Consider the following 23888-nt stretch of genomic DNA (forward strand, 5'->3'; position numbering starts at 1 on the left):
CTTTATCTTTAGACTTAAAAGAGATCGTGTGTCCGTTGTGAAGACCGTTGGATAAAATGAAATTATTCCCATTCGGAAGTATACTACTAGAGCTAATCAATACTTGACTGACACATTCCGGGACTGCACAGTTTTCGCCTCAGCATTAAGCCACAGTTCACACAAAAATACTTTGTTCAAATTAGAGTGAAATAAGTTTTAAAAGTGTAATTTAGCGAGTTACTCGTAGGCCTCATACGTTTTATTGATACGAAAAATATGAAGTCCACTCAGTATTACTATCTAGTGACGAATACTTTTCCCGACCTGTGATAAACCTTAGCTAAAATTAGTTTGAAATATAATGGAACATTGAATCATTACATCGCATATAAGGTGTGGACTACCAAAGGTCTGTGGGAATGAGATAGAGCTGTTCATTCACAATAATAGGGTATTTGAAGGCCCGATTTACAAAATTACTTACATCCAATAGCTGTCATGATACAATTATCAAAACAACTCTCAAGAGGAAGATAATATACCTGAAGATTGACCTCTGCAATGATGTTGAAAAACACTAAAAAGTTAAAATGTGCAATAGCTATGTATTTAAACGAATACCAGACAAAAGCCAAATTTAACCTTACATTTTGTAAGGAAAAATAGCATCATTTTACATTGTAACTGTTATTATTTACGCATTAAGGATTTACTTTTTTCCAAAAAAAATTATAAGTTTTAGAATAAAGAATGTACGGTGGTATTATCACATAAGTAAAAAAAATGTGTACACAAAAATTTAAACACAAAGTTCCAACAGTGGAAGCCACATATTGAAAAAATGCTCTAAATAAAAATATATTGGTCAGGGGTAAATATTAATTTACCCCACATAACCCATGGGAGTACTAATAAATTTCAAGTGTCCTGATAGTGAGTCGCATTAGATCACTGTGTTGTCTGAAATTACTGGAAACTGTTTAATAATACGTTTAGTGAGAAAGTTAATTAAATACAAAGAGAAAAAGGAATCTTTAGTAATTAGAACATCGGTCATCCAACTGATTGAAGTGGGAATATAATAATTAACACAGAACTCAAACAGAAGTGGGCTGAGTAGAGAAATCGGAGGATGTATTTGGAGGCACAGAAGCTGATGTAGAAGGAAGTCTTTTGCGATAACCAAAAAATCCATCAGGAACTTCAAACTGATAAAAAAAAACAATAAGAAAGAAAACTCGTGAATTGTGCAGTTTTGTGGAAAAGGCTTCGTTTATTTACTCACATACAACGAACATTTGAGGTTTTTATTTTTCATTTGAAACAACAGACAGTACTACTCTTCACTAACCCTAACCAAGTATGTCAGTTTCAATCAGGAGCAGGCTTATTTTAGAAAGTCAATTTTACAAACTTTAGATGTTATAATGATAGTTTTCTTTATGAATAGCTAACTCTACCCTGACAGCTCTATTGCATAGTAAAAACATATTTGTACGTTATAACAAATGGACAGAAATTATAACTAATTAAAGTGTTATACAGTTAAAAACAGAACATAAACAGTATAGAAACAAGTAGCTTCACTTGTCACAAGATTTTTTTAACAATCTGTAGACTTTATAATAAGAGGAACTAGGTTATACAAAATAGAAAAAAATCAAACTGTAGATAACTTACATTGACACGAAAGTCTTCAATGGTCCTGTACTTCTGTAGTAACTCTTTTAGTGCATGGTTGACTTCTACTTTGCGTCCACTGTAATGTAAGAAAGCCCAGAATTTTTCCAACCCATATAGATGTCCGTTTTTGTAGTCTCTCAAGGCTTGTTCCTATAGGGTAAATGAAAACTACGGGTTAGCAAGAGGAAAGTGAAGAGTGCAAATGTCCAAGAAACGTATTATATGCATAAATGTGTGAATTCGAGGGAATTACTTGTACACGAGACGTAATATGATTAAGCCGATTATGACATATAAAGTTATTTTGAAAGTTTGATATGTGACAATAATGTAAAATAGTTTCCTTATGAAGAAGTTGAAGCAGTGTTCAAAATCATAAAAAGGTAAAAACAGATATGTAAACTGCACTACAAAATTTACCTGGAAGTCCTTATAAAGAGACCATTTGAAACGACGTTCCAAACCATACGAGTAAAATCGAAACAAGCATTCCAATCCATATCGATAACCAGATGCTTCATCTTCGAGAGCCAACCGTTTGAATTCCTTGTACATACCATGAAAGAAGTTGTCTCGTAAAAAGAATGACCAGAACCTATACAATGTATTCATTTCTTGTGACTGTCCTGCACCTGATTTTTCACGATCTGCCAGACAAGCAGCACGATATCGGAAATACTCACGAGATGCTAAACCGCTAGCTCGAAGATATGATTGACTCATATGATTTCCGAAAGTATAAGGAGTTTGTTTATGAACAGAAAACTGGGACTGGTTAGTTTTTACGGGTTCATTTGGTACGAAACTTGGCTTATTATCTTCATCAGTTGCATGTTCGGTAGTTATGATCACAGTAGTTCCAGATGTACTAACATCACTAACAGAAATACGATAAAAAATTATGGTGAAAAATTCTACTAAAAAAGTACAAACGTAACGTTAAACGAATGGGGGTAGTGCATGTTCATTTTATTCACAATCAAGATAATTTATGTGAAAGTGGTTTTGAGTAACAGACAATATAACAAACTTGGTATGTCATTACTACTATGATTGAAGATAGCCGTGGGGCATGAAACAACTGAGGCTGAGGTGGTTGTGAACTAAGCAATAAGAGTATTTAGAGAAATACATTTATTAAGGATAATTGTTGTACTTGCAATATTGAAAAATGAAGCAACTTGACGTGAGTCACTTCTGTTTGAAGTATGACTTTCCACTTGTGAAGATAAAGAGATGTGATATAACGACAACATGTATTTTTGTACGAAACTTCAAACTTAGCTTTTTGTATAGCTATATGAGAACATTGTACCGTCGAAAAGTTGGTGGACAGACAATTGTTTGACGATTGAATTAAAACGAGTGCCTAAGTCAATGGGCTACAAAAAATATAAATATGCTTAGAAATATTTTTAACGCCTGCATTAGAAGTGTGTATATTTAGGATTACTGAAGTCACTGAGAATGATACAAGACCAGTCTTAACATGGATATACACCAAGTACATTTACATCTTTACGTCTAAAAAAAGAAACTGATACAGGTATTATTCGATACTAGATATTTTGTTAAAAATGAACTGGTTTTGTGCAACATTGCTTTCACGAGTCAAATAATGAAAAAAACAAGTGAAGAGTATGACGGATTGATAATTTTACGTGCAAAAATGGATTACCGATAAGCAATATATCAGATTTACATTTGCTTTTAATAGAAACGATAGCTTGTGTTTTACAGTCGTTTATAGGTCAAAATGTTAACCAGACCGTCAATTATTTGTTAGTACATATCCTACAAAACGAGCTGAGTCAAATAACAAATATTAAGCACGTTTCTTTCCGAAAATTCGTTATCGAAAACAAAAACTAAAAGTTCTATATGAAAGGGATTGAATATCGTCAAAGACGGTCTAAACTATGAAGATGTTACTTAAAACTGATTTTCCAAGACTATATTGGGGGCTCAGTATATATAAAAAATAAGTTATTCGTTGGGAAATACTAGTCATATACCTTGCCATGGATATTAGTGTCTTCGGAGTTCGATTACGACTGTCTTCAAGTGTAGTATATGAAGTAGCATTGCAGGTTTGACCTTTTGTGGTTCTGGCTGAAGGTCGGGCAGAAAGATCAAACGCGAATCCGACATCTAATTCATCTCGTTTGCTAGCACCAGTAGATCCTACTTTTGCGGGATAGAAGCCGGTCATACGACGCTTTGCGGTATGTTTGTTTTTAGGTTTGTTAGTTATCATAGGTTTTTGACTTTGAGAAGCGGATGCCACGGCAGCCCTGGAAACTTCAGCAACTAGAGCTGCCACTGCGTTTTCTGCTTCCAACTGCTGTTCAACTTGACTGGGTGTTAATGACCCCATATCTAACGAACATGGCAGTACTTCGGGATTGTAAAGTGGTAGGACAGGATATGAGGGAATCCACGAGGAACTAGCGACCAGTTGTGATGGTTCAGGGGGTAACACGTTAGGAAAATAAAAAGGAAATGTTGGGTAGGAATTCGCAACAGACTGAGTTTTAGTTCTTTCTAATCGAGCTGAATTCAAGTGTGAGTCTTCTAAGATGTTGACATTTTCATGAGGAACATAGATTGGCCTCTCGGTTGAACCGGAGGCAGCAGCTTCTTTAAGGCTGACAAAATCTTCTGGCGAAACAAGGTTGATCTGTTGGGACGAATAAACAGGAAAAATTAATCCATTTAATTAAATAAACCATTCATAGGTTAACAGCTATATGAATATTAGAAGCACAGTTTATAGCACGTTAATAGATATTACAACACTGTTAAGAATGAGGTGTATAGTCAGGCGATTCTTTAGCGTCACTGTACTTTTTAATTCGAGTCAACTATGCAGGATAGAACGAGTTTCCTTCGTTTGGATACCCGAACATGACTTTAAAAATTGATCGCAAAGAGGGTATATATATATATATATATATCGCTCATGACATAAGATCGCATATCATAATACGTGAATTACCAAGATAAAATTTTAGTGATCAACTAGAAATTAAAGGTGAGATTATTTTCACATTACGCATTAACATCCAATCTTTGAGGACATATCAAAGATTTTGAGTATACGAGCGAAAAAAGATGAGATTGACAATATACGGTTTACTTCATTTGACCGATAAATTTTATAACACAAAACATGCTAGTGTTTGTACACTTATTAAGGTAATGAAGCTGATGAAAATTTTTAAAAAGTTGTAAAAAGTGGGTATGATGAAATTATTTGATTCCGTTTAATTAAATGAACTTACTTTTTCCAAGCGAGTAAGAGATTGACTGGATGAATTATCAGATAAAGGTGAGTTATTCGGTTCTTCAACATCATCTTCAAAACCAAGTTCACAAATAGAGGTGTAACGTTCGCGCTTCACATTTTGTTCATAATCCTCAAGTCCCAGTCGAATTCTTTGTAGCATATCTGCATGAATCTTGGCACTAAATGAGTAAAAATATCTCAACTAAGTAGGGAAATATTATCAGTTAGAAAGCAGAAGACAAAACTGCAAATTAATGTGGTAATTGGAGGCAGTCGATAGGAAATCTTGGATCTCGATTTCGTGCTATTAGGTACTGGTCAGTAAAGTGTGACTGTAATCTTGGGAGGATTTATGTTTCCTGGCGTACTCGATTCGGTGTCACATACCTTCACAGTCAAAAATGTTACCACTGGACTATTTAGGCCGCAATTAACGTTCTGTGGAATTGTGATACATTTACAATTGACTGATCAGGGTCACTATTACTGAGCGACCATTCAATTACACAATGCAAAATTATATTCAGTAATTAATCAACCTCTCGAAGACTAAATATTTACTTTTGATCTTTCTTTTCATGAATAGCAGATTGTTGCAGACTAAAAATAGGTCTTTATCAACGGTCTGATTTCCCGTGGTATATCTTGTTTAATGAGTACCAACTTATGAATTAAACACGGAGCTACATCAACTGCTAATGACACTATTTGGCTTCCTCCAGAAAATTTATTCGACGAGGCTCTAACCTGAGAACTGAGGATCGGAAGGTGAAGGCGTTAATAACTGAGGAGCTGAACCAGTCTCGTCTATACTAAACTCGAAACCAAACATTTGTGATTCCAATGTATGTGATTGATAACTCAAGTTTAAGAACTATAGCAAAGCTACTCCACTGTGGTTCAGGTCCTAAAAGTTATCGTGGAAACATTTTATTTAGGCATCGTATAACTTCAGTATATTTGGGTCATCGTTGAACGTAGAATCCAGGACTTTCTTTTCGTCGGGAACTGTCAACAGAATGCATAGGGATCCCAGTTTAAATATGTATCGAGACTATACAAGTTGCTTTAAAACCAGCTGAGTACCGAATACTAAAAAGCGCATGTCTCGGATTCTACTACTGGCTACAATCTAATTATGCTTGTAACTAAGATATTTGCTCCGGATTTACATACACCAACAAAGACTGGTTAGAATTCAGTTCTGAATAACAACCGGAAAATACAAACTTATGAAGAACCGTCTATTATTTTGTAATAAAATCTGATATAAAACTAGAAATATTCCTAATTTTTGGGAGGTATGGACAAAATGGTCCCTTTCTTCGTATGGGTAGCATTTGTCAGCGACAAAACCGGGTTAAATATTCATGTGACGCATAGACAAATACGCATCTATTCACATAACTACGAGAGTACATAATGAGAAGTGACAAAAAATAAATAATACTTTATATCAGTAAGCGAGCTCAAAATAGGCCGAAAACATGTCAATATTCATAGGAACCAAAAAACATGAATATGAATAAACATTTTTACACTATGTGAAACTACTAGTTTAAAACTAATACCATACTTATCGTTACTTCGCAACAGATATCGCAATAACGTCTGACATGATCAGACTGGAGGTCGAAAATACCAGCAGAGTAACAAAACATGTACATAAAAATAACATTAGTTACCGGGACTGATGATCCGGATTGGGGTGGCGATCACCAGACGGGTGTTTAGCTAAAAGGCGGGAAGAATTGGCAGTATGTTCAGAAGATGTGTATCCACTATGCATTATTTGACTCTTGTCAGCTGTAGTGTTACAAGGCGTAGTATTTAATGAACCGGATTCGAAATCGGCTTTCTCAATCCACGATTCAGATGTTCGAGATGGCTTTGATACATGTGCTTTCGCGTTAAGAGTGCTTTGATCAGAAGCGCGTCCACCCGCTCTTTCAGGAACAATGACAATTAGATAATTTAGAAGGTCATCTTCATCAATATCACTGAACTCAGAACACGAAGATTCGTTCCGTTGACGATGACTGGTTGTCTAAAAATTTAGGAATACGCACGAAAAAATAAACACGCTTTGAGCTACTATTACTGGTTACTCAAGTCCCATTGTTAAGAAAGATTGTTTAGGATTATATAGTCATTAGGAATAACTAGATAAACCTAAAATTGCCCGGTATCATTATTGGTGGGACATCTGAATAACAGTAAAATCTGATAATTTACATTGGCGTATCATGACAACGCACGAAGACATCTGATTCCCATACGTTCGAGCTGTACAGACTTTCGACAAAATTGTTTACCAAGAAGAGGTCCATGTATGGAGATTTGGATCACATTTAATGTGTCAGGACTAATGATACTATTTGACCGCCCAGAGTTAGCATAGTTTGACTAAAATTATGAATGGTTGTTTTTCACAAGCCTAAAAAGCCAAGACGGCCAAGCTCTGAAATAAACCAAAATTGGGTTTTAAGAATTACATAGTTTGTACCACGGTAAGTAAAAAGAGAATACTAAGAATATACTATGTTCATGGCCTAAAGGTTTGCGACAAGTATACCGTGTATAAATTGCGCTACAACGAAATGTTGGCTGTTTCAGAAGATTTTAAGGTTCTTAATTAAAATGTAAACATGGTATTAAAGTGGACAACACTTGCATGGAATGTTACACAGGACTTCTTATGCTTAACTTACAGCCACTGAACCTCTGGAATCAAAGCTTTTCTAGCATCAGACTATCAGAATGGGACTAGATCCAGGGAAATATCAATAGCCGATTTAACGAAAACTCAGAATTGTGAAAAACGGAAAAGTTTTTATATAGTTGCGATCTTGAACCAATTGAGGCTAGACCACCATGGAAAACCTGGATTTTAGATGGAAATTTTATCAAAAATATATTTGCGTTTGGGAGATTGCTCTTATTTGTTATGCAGTATATTTTTTGGATGGAGTATTCCTCTCCACTTACGTTCACTGATATTACTGTAAAAACGGAGAACATTGTCTTTCTACGTTTTGCCTTTTGACTATCTGATAGCTTTTACTGCTGAATGCCAACAGTTTGGAAGAAAAATAATGTATCCCATCAACATGGACGATTGATTTGATGCAGTCTGATTTAAGTAGGAATTAAGACCTATTTTGTGATAAAATTTGCAGATTTAAATATTGCAAACGCATAGTGTAATCTTCATATCAGGCTTAAAACATTAAGTGACCATACTCGTGGATTGTGATCCGTTGCCGATATCGGTTCAGTTTAACTATAACCGATTATTTCGATATCAAAACACAGAGAACCTTTTCTGAAACATAATGAACTAGATATTTTGAAATTATCTGGAGTTAGTACGCACACGTTGTAAGGCAAGTCGTGATATTTAGTTGATCACTGCCAGTCGATCTGCAGAAAACTGTTGGTATCATACAGTATCAAAAAGACGAGCCACAACTAGGTTATTTGTTAAATATATACTCCGTGAAGTCTCAACTGGAAGCCATTATTTCTATTGTCCACTCGCTACTAAGTGTTATTAAACTGGTGTTATCTTTATATATCATGTACCGAGAAACTAACAATCGTTCCAGAGTGGACTTTGTTAAAGTTTAGAAGATTAGGAGGCGAATATTTAGACCAGACTAACCATGAATGAGCATTGAGACTTGACGTCGAAGAGGAATTTTTGGTTTTTAAAACAGACAGGAGAACCGATTTTTGACTGGGAACAAAACAAATCTTTTTGAAAGTTAGTGTTGGTTTAGCTATCATTAAATCTAAATAACTGTTCTACAATGGCTTGTTTGCATCCAAACCTTGTATTGGTAAAACTAAGTATAAGGCATGAATAGTATGTACGTGTATGGGACGCCTAGCTTTGACGAAGATTTATTAATACACCTTGGAAAATTCGCATTCTTACCGTAGTCACGGGGATGTTTGAATTGAATGACGACAGAGTCTTGATACGACTTCGTTGACGACGTTCCACCTTCAGCCAATTAACATCGTTTATTTCTCCTGCGACGGTGGATGCTGAGTTTGTCGCTTCCATACTAGCAGTATCTGAAGGAGGTGCATCAGATGTGTATGTCGAGGAACTTAGTGTAGTGATCGAGGTGGAAATGGGTGCATGTTGAGTGAGTAGAACTGTGGAGCCTAATTTTTGAACATATTTAAACCACACTCAACTTACCGACTGACACACCATAACTTTCAGAAACAGCTAACCGACGTCTGATAAGTCCTTTATCAGCATCAATTTCTACAACACTGCTGTTACAACAAGCCTTGACAGTAATAAACTAATGAAAGTGGTGTTACCTGAATAATAAGGTTTTTCGAAGCATCTAACTGCTTCATCCTGGGGAAGTCCAATATAACTTCTAAGGGCACATATCCGTCAATAGTCATCTTTTCTTGAAGGTACCGGTCGCGGGTGAAGTTCCTATCACCGAAGTAGTATTCTATTTGATTCCTGATCCTGGAAAGCCTCTCAGATACGCAGGCCACGCATTCATTTGTATCATAACTACACGGTTGGCTTTGAGAAACGTGGTGACGGTAGTGTGACAATACGCGGGGGTCTAAAATGAATTACAACAACCATCCACTTACTAAATCCGGGCCGGGGCACTAAGCAGCATAGCTCCACTCCTGCAAAATTTGGGTTGACGTAGAGACACCATTGAGATTTTGAGCAGTTGCTTCGAAACTTTCTGATTTTGTCCAGATTTTCACTCTTTACAGGTTCGGCGCGTTCAGGAGCCTCAAATGTGTCCACCTCCTTCAAATCCTTATAAACATGATACCCGTTTTCTGAAGGAAGTGAACTTTGAACTTTGGAAAAAGTAAGCTTAACGGGCAGATCTTTCCACTTTTGTTTGGATTTGAGTCTAGTAACAAACTATTTGAAAATATAGGAATCATTAAGACATACTCTTTTAGTACTTCCCGAATTTTTGTTCAACTCATTCAAAGCTGGCCACTCGTTATCCACTATGTGAAGACCATTCAGAAGTCCCTCATTCATTGCAGTAGTTTGTAATAACTAATTTGAACACGGTCTTGGCTTTGTGATCGATTCAATATCATTAGAAAAAACGGCGTGACGACACGCCAACAACGTATTACGCGCTACTAGAACAAGGTCCCAAACGGCCTTTAAGGTCACGAATAGCAGCTGAATTAACCTGACCATTCCCCTATTCGATCTATTTCCCCTCCAAAGCCTCCCTAGATTGTAAGGGCTTCGACTCATTGAAAATCGCATATGACCGAAATATAAGGGATCTACTTTCATAGTTCCCTTTGTCACTAAGTCACATCTATGTGTCTACTTGGAAATTTCATATGCACTGTCAATTGTGATCTGAAGTTCATGAAATTTTCTATGTCTCTTCTGAAAATTTTTTAAAATCTAGGGTTGATTATTAGGCGTTCGGAGATCAAAGAAATATGAAGTGGATAAATAAGTAAGTATTAGTCTGGCCTAATCAGTTCTTATGTACTAGGCTATCTGTAGGTCTACTGACAAGCACCAGCGTTATTTTGATGACGCAAATTCTACACTCTATGTTTGTAAACGGTTATCACCCTATTAATTGTGGGAAATCTTTGTCAGAAAATGTGTATTGGCTTCAAGTACGTATCATCCTCTCCCTTTCATTGAGTACTTTTCAATGAATTAACTTTACCGATCAAAAGAGACAAAAGTTGATGCCCATTCATAGTTCAGCTGTTTTGATCATAAATCCAACGGAATTATTGAGATAAAACTACCTGAGAAGTAATAGAAATAGTTAGATAGATATCTGTTCCCGTTTGTGAGCTTGATGATGGTAGAATTTGTAAAGTCACTGGCTGAGAACTCACTTTCGAAGGCTGTATACTTATACTCGGTATCATCTATTGTAGCCAATTTTGCTGTCTTGACGGTTTTATTTTAGAGCACGGTACAGTACGGAATAAAAGTAACGGAATTATGATGTCAGGATATTTTAATGCACCTGCTATTAGCGGGATAGAGGTAGCCTGAAAACTTTTAATGGTAGGCTCCTGACGACTATAGTGGAGCGTACTTAAGAACAGCGAGTTTCCGAATCCATACTCCTTGGTTTGAACAAAGAATCTCTTTTGTTAGACTTAGTAATCACTCATGAAACCGAGGACATTGCCTATCTAGTTAGCAAATAGAGATCATGTTTTGTCATTCATGTTTAGGACTACTGACACAGTATATGATCAGGTTGGACCCTGCCGAAATATGTGGAGGGTGAACCTAACGGTCATGTAAGAGTATGTTGCAACAACGCATTGGTCAGTAAATACTACCCCACCAATGAGAGAAGCATGATCTATACTTATGGGTGCAATCAGCTCAGTTACGTCCCCGTTTATACCATGCTTAGGAAATCAATTCACTCCCTAGCCAATGAAACGCACTTGTCCTTCAAGTCGCTCCTGACTTCCATCCATTAGCCTTCTCGTTAGGTTACTTCTGATTGGCTTACCATATCAGTCAGACTATCATATGAAAAACAATTGGTTGGAAATTATGAAAATAGTCCGAAAAGCATGTTCTTATATTCCACCACTTTTGGTACGAAAATATCCGTTACCTTGGCAAGAAATGATATTGCAAAAGTTGAAGCCTTATCAGAATATTTTGGCAGAGCGTTTTATGCCGACGACAGTAAAAGACTAACAAGTAATCAGAATGGTGGCTTGTAGATTAATCTAGCGGTTATTGAGAAAGGAACTGTCTTACTATTTCTTGAACATCTCGAACCAGATAGGTCTAGTTGCTCTTACGGTACTCATCCTGTGATTATGAGAGCCCTGACGGATGTAATCACCGAACCACTGACGATTCCGGCTGAAATGTCTTCACGGAGGCCTAAACTATCAAGAGACAGGATAGATACTGTTATCGGGCAGGTTTATAGAGCAAGGAGTAGAGACTTAGTTAGCAACTATCAACCATTTAGTCTAATCACTGTAGTCATCAAACCAATGGAAAGGATTATTCAGATAGCTATTCGGAGCTGTATGATAGAGAATAGTGAGGATGCCACAGGTATTGTAGTTTGACAACACTTTGTCAGTAACACCTAGAATTGAATCGTGCCCATCCAGTGATATCAAGAGTCGGAAGCGAGGATGTTCGAGGATATATTATTATCAATATATCAAGGAGTGACTGTCTAATCCGTCTAGTGATCGCAGGAGAAGTTGAGCACGGCGTTCCCACTCGTGATCTGGTGCGGATGCATGACCGAGCGCCTTCAGCAAAGTGAGTCCATTAAAACTAATATGGTCAGCATCCAATGTTGAACACTTATAGAGCCATTGATTTCGGGGATTTATTTACCACTACATATCACTTCCCCCCTAGTGAGGTAGTGATGACCCTACGACGTGGCCAGCCAGAAGTTTAAACCCAACAACGATAATGAGGAAACAAAGTACAATGAAAATTTCGGTTCCTCGTAAACTTCATCTTTCTTTTTATCATCTTTCCCAGCCGTCCTGAAAAAGAAAAAATGTGTAAGTGCATGTCGAAATACACTCATACGCGCGTAAAGACACAAAGCGGGCGAGAAAAGGTAAATAAACTCACACAACTGCAATAGCGTAAAAGCAACTTTCAGAGAACTGCGTTGCTTGGGTTTTTTAAAGAAGCGAAATTGAATATACATATACTAAGATAAAAAAGGTTTGGGAACACGTTTATAAGTATAAGTATATTAATTTTATTATATATATTGCAAAGGAAAATTGAGATAAGGCGAAATGTTATCTAGTGTCATACGTGCAATAGTCGTTTAAATGTTCTGGAAATCTTACTCTTCTTCCAGAACGCGTTGTTTTAACTTTATTTTCAGATATTGCTGAAGTACTAACGTGCGTGTTAGCTGTCGGATGAGGTATTACAAGTTCAGGAACCGTGTCGTTTGATTGTGCCGAAGGAAAATCGACGTGGATAGGATTCCCACCTAAATACGCTGCTTTTATGCGACCAATGCTGATGCTATGGTTAGTTCCGTCCTTATAGGCTATATAGTACGTAGGTTCACGCTGAAGATCTTTGAAGAATACTTTGTATGCTGTTTCGAGAGATCGTCGATATCAGTCTTGACGTAAGAAGACATGTGTACTGTATCGTATGTCAGGCTGAACGAAAACATCAATTGATTTCAATCGAGTGGAAACAATTGTAACTGAACGCATTGCGTTTGTAAGCCTGCTCGTGTAGGAGTTTAGATCCATGTTCATTGAAGAAGACGGAGGATCCATGAATTCTCCTGGGAGTCGGAGTGTTGATCCATAAACGAGTCGTGATGCAGTGTTGTTAGTGGGACATAGATTGGATTAAAGCATGTTTCATGCATGATGGTGTTGCTGAGCGCTGATTGGCTAATTCCAAACCAATCAGCCCTGACGAATTATTGGAGAAAAATCTAGAAGCTTCTTATGTATATACTATAAATATATGAACGTTATTCAAAATCAGTGATTACTGTTCACTTACGATTGTTGTTTTGAATACAATTTCATTCCTGTTCAACGTGTTCTGATTTTGGGGCCTTGTCGAGTGTCATTGGATAAGAATACTAAGCAATAGGAATAGCTGGGTCGTTTATTAGCAAAATACAATTATAATAGTGACGACGAGGAAAAAGGAAAATTCATTCAAAATGCTTATATCAGATGACCAGCTCAGCCGAATACTACAACAACAGCAAGCACAACTTGATGCACAAATGCGGTTGTTGGAGACCCTGATGCGACAGTTTGGCATCCAAAACTCGAGTTCACATGCTGTTTCAAGTACTTCTTGTGATGCAGTTGCTAGCAGCATCCCAGAATTCATATATGATTCCGAAAGTGGAAATACCTTTCTCACGTGGTTCAAGCGTTGGGAAGATACATTTAGAATAGAATTCTGTCAACAAGATGACGCATGGAAGACTCGGTTGTTGATGCGTAAGTTGGGAAGCAATGAACAGAGTTAAATTAGGTCAACCAGAGAAATACGTGTTTTGACATTTTTGGACATATTAGCTCTTCATAATAATTGTAGTAGTTGTTGTGGCAATATTGTAAGCAAGATGACGCGTGGAAGATTCGATTGTTGATGCATAGGTTGAGAAGCAATGAATATACACGTTATGCTAATCATATATTGCCAAAGTTACCTCGAGAGATCAGTTTTGAGGAGACAGTAACGCAATTGTCAGAAATATTTGGTGAATCTTCCTCATTGTTTAGTATTCGATATCAGTGTCTGAATTTGGTGAAACGTGAAGCCGATGAATATGGTGCTCTAGCAGACGTCGTCAACAGAGAGTGTGAACGGTTCAAGTTACGCTCGTTGACAGAAGATCAATTTAAATGCCTTATATTCATCAAAGCTCTGCAGTCACCACAAGATGCTGAAATTAGAACTAAACTTCAAACTCGTTTGGATCAAGACCCAAACGTCACACTCAGGACATTGACAGATGAGTGTAAACGACTACAAAACATCAGACACGACAATCAGTTAACTGAACAGGTAAATTCTAATTTAACCTGCAGTAGTGTAAATGCTATGACTAGGTTAAAAAGTCAGAAGCCGAATAAAACTCATAACAAACCAACGGATGCCTGTTGGTTATGCGGCGATTGGCATTATGTACGGTTCTGTCCATTTAAGAAGCATAAATGTCAGGTGTGCAACAGACGTGGACATAAAGAAGGCCATTGTCCGCCGAATCGTACATCCCGGCCCAAGAAGAAGTATAAACGTCCTCCACGTGTGGTGAAATCAGCCGAGTCTAAATCTCTTTCTCTGGTAGCAGCTTTTCAAACAGACTATGACATTCGGAGAAAGTATGTTACGATCCAGATTAATGGTATAGCGGTTCGTCTTCAAATTGACATAGCATCCGATATTACTCTAGTGTCTAGAGAGACGTATAACTTGCTGGGAAAGCCGCCAATGAAGCCATCGAAAAAAACGGCTAAAAATGCATCTGGAGGCATACTAAAACTAGTTGGCTAATTACAATGTGAATTTTCCTTCAATGGAAATAACTGTAAAGGGGTATGTTATCTAACAGAACGACCAAACCTTGATATTCTTGGTCTAGATATGTTAGAAAAACTTGGAATAATGGATATACCCATCAACAGCGTGTGTAACGTGTCGTGTCCTTCATCAGACACCACTTCACATGCAAAAAAGACAGGTGAAAAGGTTCTAGAAATACGGAGTGTAGTAGCAGCGGCAATTCGAAACACTCCACTGTCATTAGATGAAGTCAGAAAAGAGACTCTTCGAGACCCTGTTCTACAAGAAGTCAAAAAGTTCCACCTAGAAGGGTGGCCCTCGAAGATCAGTTCAACAGAGCTTCAGCAGTTTTATCAGCGCAGATTATCTCTTTCAATCATCAGCGATTGTCTCATGTTTGCTGAACGTGTCATAATCCCGAAGAAGTTGCAACCAGCAGTCCTCGAACAGCCACATGCAGGACATCCTGGAACAAACCGCATGAAAGCTCTAGCACGAAGTTATGTATACTGGCCACAAATAGATACCCAACTCGAGCAGCTATCCCGTTCGTGTACAAAATGTGCATTGGCAGCAAAAGCACCACGAAAAGCAGAGTTGCAATCATGGCCGATACCGCAGTCACCGTGGCAGCGTATACTTTTAGACTTCGCTGGTCCATTCCATGGACAAACTTACCTTCTGGTAGTGGACGCATACAGCAAGTGGCCGGAAATTTTCATCATGGAACATCCAACAGCCAGCTGCACAGTTAGAAAACTGCGGTAACTATTCAGTCGTTTCGGGGCTCCAGAACAAATAGTCAGCGACAACGGCACACAGTTTACATCATCTATCTTTTCAGAATTTTGTCAGCAGAATGGAATCAGGCATATCCGAACACCTCCATTCCATCCGCAATCGAATGGCCAGGTAGAACGTTTTGTTGGTACGTTCAAAAATGCTCTAAAAAATCAAGAGGGGAGGGGGACACCGACGAGATCTTAGAGAGGTTTTTGTTTATCTACCGTTCAACACCGAACCTTCAGACAACAAATGGAGTCTCCCCAGCGGAAGCCTTACTTGGCAGAAAAATACGTACACATTTTGACAGCATTCGTCCGACTCCAGCTCTTAAGCCGCAACGAAACGTGATGATGGAGAAACAGTACAATAGTCATCCTGGGGCACAAAAACGATTGTTCAGTGTGGGTCAAAAGGTACTTGCTATGGACTATCGAGGAAAATATCCTACATGGATAGCTGGTCGGATCATGCAAAAGAAAGGAAATGTGGTTTACGAGGTGTCCGTTGGTTCAGAAATCTGGGTGCGTCATGCTAACCAACTGAAATCAACCTCGATCTCCAACAACGAAACGCAGCATAGATTACCTCTTGATGTTCTGCTAGACACCTTTGAGATCAAAACACCTGAAACAGACAGGACAGTCAAGGTGCAAACGAAGGATGATACAACGTCCTTATTACCTAGAAGGTGGACTAACCGGAAGCGCAAACCAGTAAAGCGGTTGCAGTCGGACCCTAATGTCAGGTCCTACGAATCTGCTCAAGGGAGAGGTGTTAGTGGGACATAGATTGGATTAAAGCATGTTTCATGCATGATGGTGTTGCTGAGCGCTGATTGGCTAATTCCAAACCAATCAGCCCTGACGAATTATTGGAGAAAAATCTAGAAGCTTCTTATGTATATACTATAAATATATGAACGTTATTCAAAATCAGTGATTACTGTTCACTTACGATTGTTGTTTTGAATACAATTTCATTCCTGTTCAACGTGTTCTGATTTTGGGGCCTTGTCGAGTGTCATTGGATAAGAATACTAAGCAATAGGAATAGCTGGGTCGTTTATTAGCAAAATACAATTATAATAGTGACGACGAGGAAAAAGGAAAATTCATTCAAAATGCTTATATCAGATGACCAGCTCAGCCGAATACTACAACAACAGCAAGCACAACTTGATGCACAAATGCGGTTGTTGGAGACCCTGATGCGACAGTTTGGCATCCAAAACTCGAGTTCACATGCTGTTTCAAGTACTTCTTGTGATGCAGTTGCTAGCAGCATCCCAGAATTCATATATGATTCCGAAAGTGGAAATACCTTTCTCACGTGGTTCAAGCGTTGGGAAGATACATTTAGAATAGAATTCTGTCAACAAGATGACGCATGGAAGACTCGGTTGTTGATGCGTAAGTTGGGAAGCAATGAACAGAGTTAAATTAGGTCAACCAGAGAAATACGTGTTTTGACATTTTTGGACATATTAGCTCTTCATAATAATTGTAGTAGTTGTTGTGGCAATATTGTAAGCAAGATGACGCGTGGAAGATTCGATTGTTGATGCATAGGTTGAGAAGCAATGAATATACACGTTATGCTAATCATATATTGCCAAAGTTACCTCGAGAGATCAGTTTTGAGGAGACAGTAACGCAATTGTCAGAAATATTTGGTGAATCTTCCTCATTGTTTAGTATTCGATATCAGTGTCTGAATTTGGTGAAACGTGAAGCCGATGAATATGGTGCTCTAGCAGACGTCGTCAACAGAGAGTGTGAACGGTTCAAGTTACGCTCGTTGACAGAAGATCAATTTAAATGCCTTATATTCATCAAAGCTCTGCAGTCACCACAAGATGCTGAAATTAGAACTAAACTTCAAACTCGTTTGGATCAAGACCCAAACGTCACACTCAGGACATTGACAGATGAGTGTAAACGACTACAAAACATCAGACACGACAATCAGTTAACTGAACAGGTAAATTCTAATTTAACCTGCAGTAGTGTAAATGCTATGACTAGGTTAAAAAGTCAGAAGCCGAATAAAACTCATAACAAACCAACGGATGCCTGTTGGTTATGCGGCGATTGGCATTATGTACGGTTCTGTCCATTTAAGAAGCATAAATGTCAGGTGTGCAACAGACGTGGACATAAAGAAGGCCATTGTCCGCCGAATCGTACATCCCGGCCCAAGAAGAAGTATAAACGTCCTCCACGTGTGGTGAAATCAGCCGAGTCTAAATCTCTTTCTCTGGTAGCAGCTTTTCAAACAGACTATGACATTCGGAGAAAGTATGTTACGATCCAGATTAATGGTATAGCGGTTCGTCTTCAAATTGACATAGCATCCGATATTACTCTAGTGTCTAGAGAGACGTATAACTTGCTGGGAAAGCCGCCAATGAAGCCATCGAAAAAAACGGCTAAAAATGCATCTGGAGGCATACTAAAACTAGTTGGCTAATTACAATGTGAATTTTCCTTCAATGGAAATAACTGTAAAGGGGTATGTTATCTAACAGAACGACCAAACCTTGATATTCTTGGTCTAGATATGTTAGAAAAACTTGGAATAATGGATATACCCATCAACAGCGTGTGTAACGTGTCGTGTCCTTCATCAGACACCACTTCACATGCAAAAAAGACAGGTGAAAAGGTTCTAGAAATACGGAGTGTAGTAGCAGCGGCAATTCGAAACACTCCACTGTCATTAGATGAAGTCAGAAAAGAGACTCTTCGAGACCCTGTTCTACAAGAAGTCAAAAAGTTCCACCTAGAAGGGTGGCCCTCGAAGATCAGTTCAACAGAGCTTCAGCAGTTTTATCAGCGCAGATTATCTCTTTCAATCATCAGCGATTGTCTCATGTTTGCTGAACGTGTCATAATCCCGAAGAAGTTGCAACCAGCAGTCCTCGAACAGCCACATGCAGGACATCCTGGAACAAACCGCATGAAAGCTCTAGCACGAAGTTATGTATACTGGCCACAAATAGATACCCAACTCGAGCAGCTATCCCGTTCGTGTACAAAATGTGCATTGGCAGCAAAAGCACCACGAAAAGCAGAGTTGCAATCATGGCCGATACCGCAGTCACCGTGGCAGCGTATACTTTTAGACTTCGCTGGTCCATTCCATGGACAAACTTACCTTCTGGTAGTGGACGCATACAGCAAGTGGCCGGAAATTTTCATCATGGAACATCCAACAGCCAGCTGCACAGTTAGAAAACTGCGGTAACTATTCAGTCGTTTCGGGGCTCCAGAACAAATAGTCAGCGACAACGGCACACAGTTTACATCATCTATCTTTTCAGAATTTTGTCAGCAGAATGGAATCAGGCATATCCGAACACCTCCATTCCATCCGCAATCGAATGGCCAGGTAGAACGTTTTGTTGGTACGTTCAAAAATGCTCTAAAAAATCAAGAGGGGAGGGGGACACCGACGAGATCTTAGAGAGGTTTTTGTTTATCTACCGTTCAACACCGAACCTTCAGACAACAAATGGAGTCTCCCCAGCGGAAGCCTTACTTGGCAGAAAAATACGTACACATTTTGACAGCATTCGTCCGACTCCAGCTCTTAAGCCGCAACGAAACGTGATGATGGAGAAACAGTACAATAGTCATCCTGGGGCACAAAAACGATTGTTCAGTGTGGGTCAAAAGGTACTTGCTATGGACTATCGAGGAAAATATCCTACATGGATAGCTGGTCGGATCATGCAAAAGAAAGGAAATGTGGTTTACGAGGTGTCCGTTGGTTCAGAAATCTGGGTGCGTCATGCTAACCAACTGAAATCAACCTCGATCTCCAACAACGAAACGCAGCATAGATTACCTCTTGATGTTCTGCTAGACACCTTTGAGATCAAAACACCTGAAACAGACAGGACAGTCAAGGTGCAAACGAAGGATGATACAACGTCCTTATTACCTAGAAGGTGGACTAACCGGAAGCGCAAACCAGTAAAGCGGTTGCAGTCGGACCCTAATGTCAGGTCCTACGAATCTGCTCAAGGGAGAGGTGTTAGTGGGACATAGATTGGATTAAAGCATGTTTCATGCATGATGGTGTTGCTGAGCGCTGATTGGCTAATTCCAAACCAATCAGCCCTGACGAATTATTGGAGAAAAATCTAGAAGCTTCTTATGTATATACTATAAATATATGAACGTTATTCAAAATCAGTGATTACTGTTCACTTACGATTGTTATTTTGAATACAATTTCATTCCTGTTCAACGTGTTCTGATTTTGGGGCCTTGTCGAGTGTCATTGGATAAGAATACTAAGCAATAGGAATAGCTGGGTCGTTTATTAGCAAAATACAATTATAACAAGTGTATCCAACATCGGCTTTCACTGCATTGAGGATACCTAGTAAGACGAGTGGAAGAGCGTCTGTCCACTATGAAACGTTGGTAGCTGATAGTGAAGCTTTTGGTTGTCGATAAAAACATTCTACCAACCCGTTTGCTTGTGGGTGGTAGGCTGTCGTTCGGAAGCGAGTGATTCCTAATAGTGAGGTCAGACAACGGAAACTTCCGGATTCAAACTAGCGTCCGCGGTCTGTATTGATGGTTGAAGGGCAGCCAAAATTTGCTACCCATCATTCGACGAAAGCGCGAGCCACTGTTTCAGTAGTAATGTCCTTAATAGGTACTGGTTCTGGCCATCGAGTGAAAAGGTCTACGCTGGTTAAGAGATAAGAGTATCCATTTGAATCTGGTAAGGGTCCTATCAAATCCAGATGAGTATGGCCGAAACGAGCAACAGTAGTTTTGAACGAGCCTAAGGGAAATTTGTTGTATCCAACCACCTTAGATTTCTGGCAGTTTACACAGGAGCGTGCCCACTCCCTCACGTCTTTATTCATACCATGCCAGCAAAACCGTTCTGCCATAAGTTTGATGGATGCACGAACACGCGGATGAGGAATTTTATGGAGCGTATTGAAGACGTTGCGTCGACAATGTTTCGGCGCGATTGGGCGATCCCTACCTGTAGATGTGTCACATAGTAAGGTTTCCTAACCGGTTCCTATCTGTTTTACGCACATTGTTTTCTCCAGAAATGTGTTGTGTATCTGCAGTAAACTGCGAAATGTAGTCCAGTCGTCGAGACTCGCGAGGTGAGTACTTGTCAGAAGATGAGCTTAAAGAGGACGTAAGGGAGTTTTGTGAGTTTTCTGACTTCGATAGAGTGTTGAAAATGCCGTACAGCACAATACATAGCTAGGAGTTCCCTACCGAAAGTGCTGTACTCCGATTCAGTGTCTAGCAACCGTCTCGAGAAAAATGATAAAGGTTGTCAAGAGTGGTTAACCCATTGTTGTAAAACTCCTCCGATTGCTGTGTTTGATGCATCTACTACGATACTAATGGGCGCTTGAGTGTCCTGATTTGCCAGCATTGTTGCATTTACGATAAGTTCCTCAACTGTGTAGAGTGCTTTTCTCACGGTATCGTTCACATTGATGGATTCCGCATTTCCACGGAGTTGGTCGGTTAGCGGTTTCGTGAGGGACGCGCATTTTGGTATGAACCGTCTATAAAAACTTACAAGGCCGTTAAGTGTGTAAAATGGCTTAATGGTAGTCGCTTCTAGGTAATCCGGAATGGCCGCCATTTTGCCATTTTGCTCCTAAGAGTTTGGATGCCTTGAGCATCAGTTATGTGTCCTAGGAAATCTAAGAAGTCGGTTCCGATTCGGCATTTCTAAATGTTCAGTTATGCCATACTTTCGCAGTCTTTCGAACGCAATACCCAGATTATGGAGATGAGATTCTCCGTCTGGACTTGCTATCAAACAGTCATCAACATACGCATGTACGAAGTTGAGATATCGGAAAACGTCATCGATGAGCCTTTGGACGGGCAGCATTTCTGAAACCGAATGGCATTCGCAAAAATTCGTACAGTCCAAAGACAGTGATAATAGTGGTTTTCTGAATATTGTCAGTAGCCACAGGGGTTCGGTTAAAGGCTTTAGTCAGGTCGAAAGGTAGCAATACTCTAGGAACTACAGTTTTTATAGATCTAAGTAAAGTTTTTGACTAAGCCCCCCCTCACACCTTGGTCTCAAATTATAGCCAGAAAGTTTTGAGATCCATTTTGAAATCTCAAACTGTATAGTAAACAGAAGGTTGAGTTAATGGGACTCTTGCAATAAATGAAGTGGAATCCTACACTGAATTTTTAAAATATGGATATAGTGCGTTAAATACACCGTTCGCACATTTTTCTTGACTTGTCTCTTGCAAACTCCGTCGTTCTTTCATTCCCGTTACTCCTCGGACTACTGTTTTTCTTTCTCTACTCCCCATGTTCCACTTCCATCAGTAAGAATCCTACTTCCACTTATCGATACATAGTACTATCTGTCCATACAAGTGGCACACACCACACTACCAAAGTGAGAAACTGTAAAAAGTGGAGTTCCACAAGATATAATCATCGGCCCTCGTTCTTTTATGTTTTACGCAAATGACCTACCGAATTTAGCAGAGTCATCTGTTCTACTCTCTTCATATGACATGAAGAGAGTATTTGTTCTACATATGAAGCGGATAAGCTAAAACAAGTTCATTATTGAGTGATAAAAGTAGTGAAAAGTTCCTGTTGACTATTTTGTGAGGGCAGACTGAGACTCCTTAACTCATGTCCGTTATCTTACCGCAGGTTATGGAGTAGTGGATTACTGGAGTTCTCTACCAGAACACGTAACATCAACACCTATAACCTTGACAACAGGCAATGAATCTTGTTACTTTCGCCAGAATGCAGTTCAGATGTGTTGGTCCTTCTAAAACAGCCTAAATCTTCACATTGACAGAATTTAAAATGTAGGTGTATATTGGTAAAACTGTGAAAGATATTTCAAGAATAAAGCAGAAGCTGTGAAAGACCACAAAAACAGATATAGCAAACACTTGTTTTGTAGACAATAAGGTCATTTACTCATATACCTTTGTTATGAGTCTATAATTCATGTGCATTATCCCCCTTCTTCATGTTTTATGTTTATCAGGCAACGGAATTTTACACAAACTCTGAAGGCACCCACTGTTAGAAGGTTTTATTATTACCGGTAAAAGGATAATGGAAAAAGCGTAATAATCGGGTATTCATCTAGAATACTGATATGCGACTATTAAGAACTCTACGACCATTTTAATAATAATAATAATAATTTATTCTCAAATAACAGTTTGTCATATCTGTAAAAATAGAATACGTCTACTACCGAAAAGCTAGTTCATACTTCTAAGTTCTTGTTTACATTGGTCATGTGATGTTATGATTAATATAGTATGCGACCTTGAAAAAACGTTTTTTGACAATGCGGAATAGAATTATTTTCTGTCATCAGAACGTCAAGTATAGAATAAACGTCTATAAAAATCTCGGAAATTGTTACTCAGTAGTAAGACTGACTCGTAATTTGTTATTTTTATCCGGAGAAGTTTACAAAAAACAGAAGTAGATCACATTTAAAGTGAGTTCTTTCAAACTTTGTCACAAGGGGAAAGATGATAGATGCTTTCAACAGTGGTTTAGATCTAGTGAAATATCATTGAACTCCAGCTAGACTATCCGTCAAACAGGACCATTTTTGTGTTGGAGGGCTGATCAGTGGACCCTGAACGATTTGCTGAATATCGTGGTGGTAAACGGTAAAAATCTTTGGTTATCGATTCCAAGCGTTGAGCTCAGAAGTCTGCCCCTTAGGTATATTTTACTGCTTCATTCCTTTCGTGTACAAATAAATCATTTATGTAGTTAAATGGTGTTACTTGTTCACAAGACTCGAAGATATAGCACCACCTGGTCACCATTGTAGAGTAATTTATGATAAGTGTTGATTCTATGGTGTAGATTCAACTTCTTTTAAGTGACCACACCAACACTATCCAGCTTTAACAGACCCCATTTGCAGTAGAAAAGAACAAAGTGTTCGACCATAAAAGACGGTGGACGAATTATTAATATTGATATCACCACGGAATGTTAGGTGAGCTAATCACTTTACAGCGGACTTTTTCCCTAACAGACCTCAAGA

General features: G+C 38.7%; 1 protein-coding gene across 1 annotated transcript; it reads right to left on the reverse strand.

The window, feature by feature from the left end:
• Positions 1-885: 885 nt before the first annotated feature.
• Smp_101820 (putative lupus la ribonucleoprotein) lies at positions 886-10004 on the reverse strand (the record flags this gene model as incomplete). The annotated part of the gene is given in 11 exon segments (XM_018793588.1): positions 886-1190; positions 1663-1815; positions 2086-2542; positions 3681-4345; positions 4950-5133; positions 6640-7001; positions 8895-9130; positions 9168-9261; positions 9296-9502; positions 9507-9878; positions 9912-10004. Coding segments are annotated over 11 exon segments (2934 nt in total). The 3' UTR covers positions 886-1079.
• Positions 10005-23888: the final 13884 nt, after the last annotated feature.

The sequence above is a fragment of the Schistosoma mansoni genome, chromosome 1, assembly GCF_000237925.1.
Source record: "Schistosoma mansoni strain Puerto Rico chromosome 1, complete genome".
Classification (NCBI taxonomy): domain Eukaryota; kingdom Metazoa; phylum Platyhelminthes; class Trematoda; order Strigeidida; family Schistosomatidae; genus Schistosoma; species Schistosoma mansoni.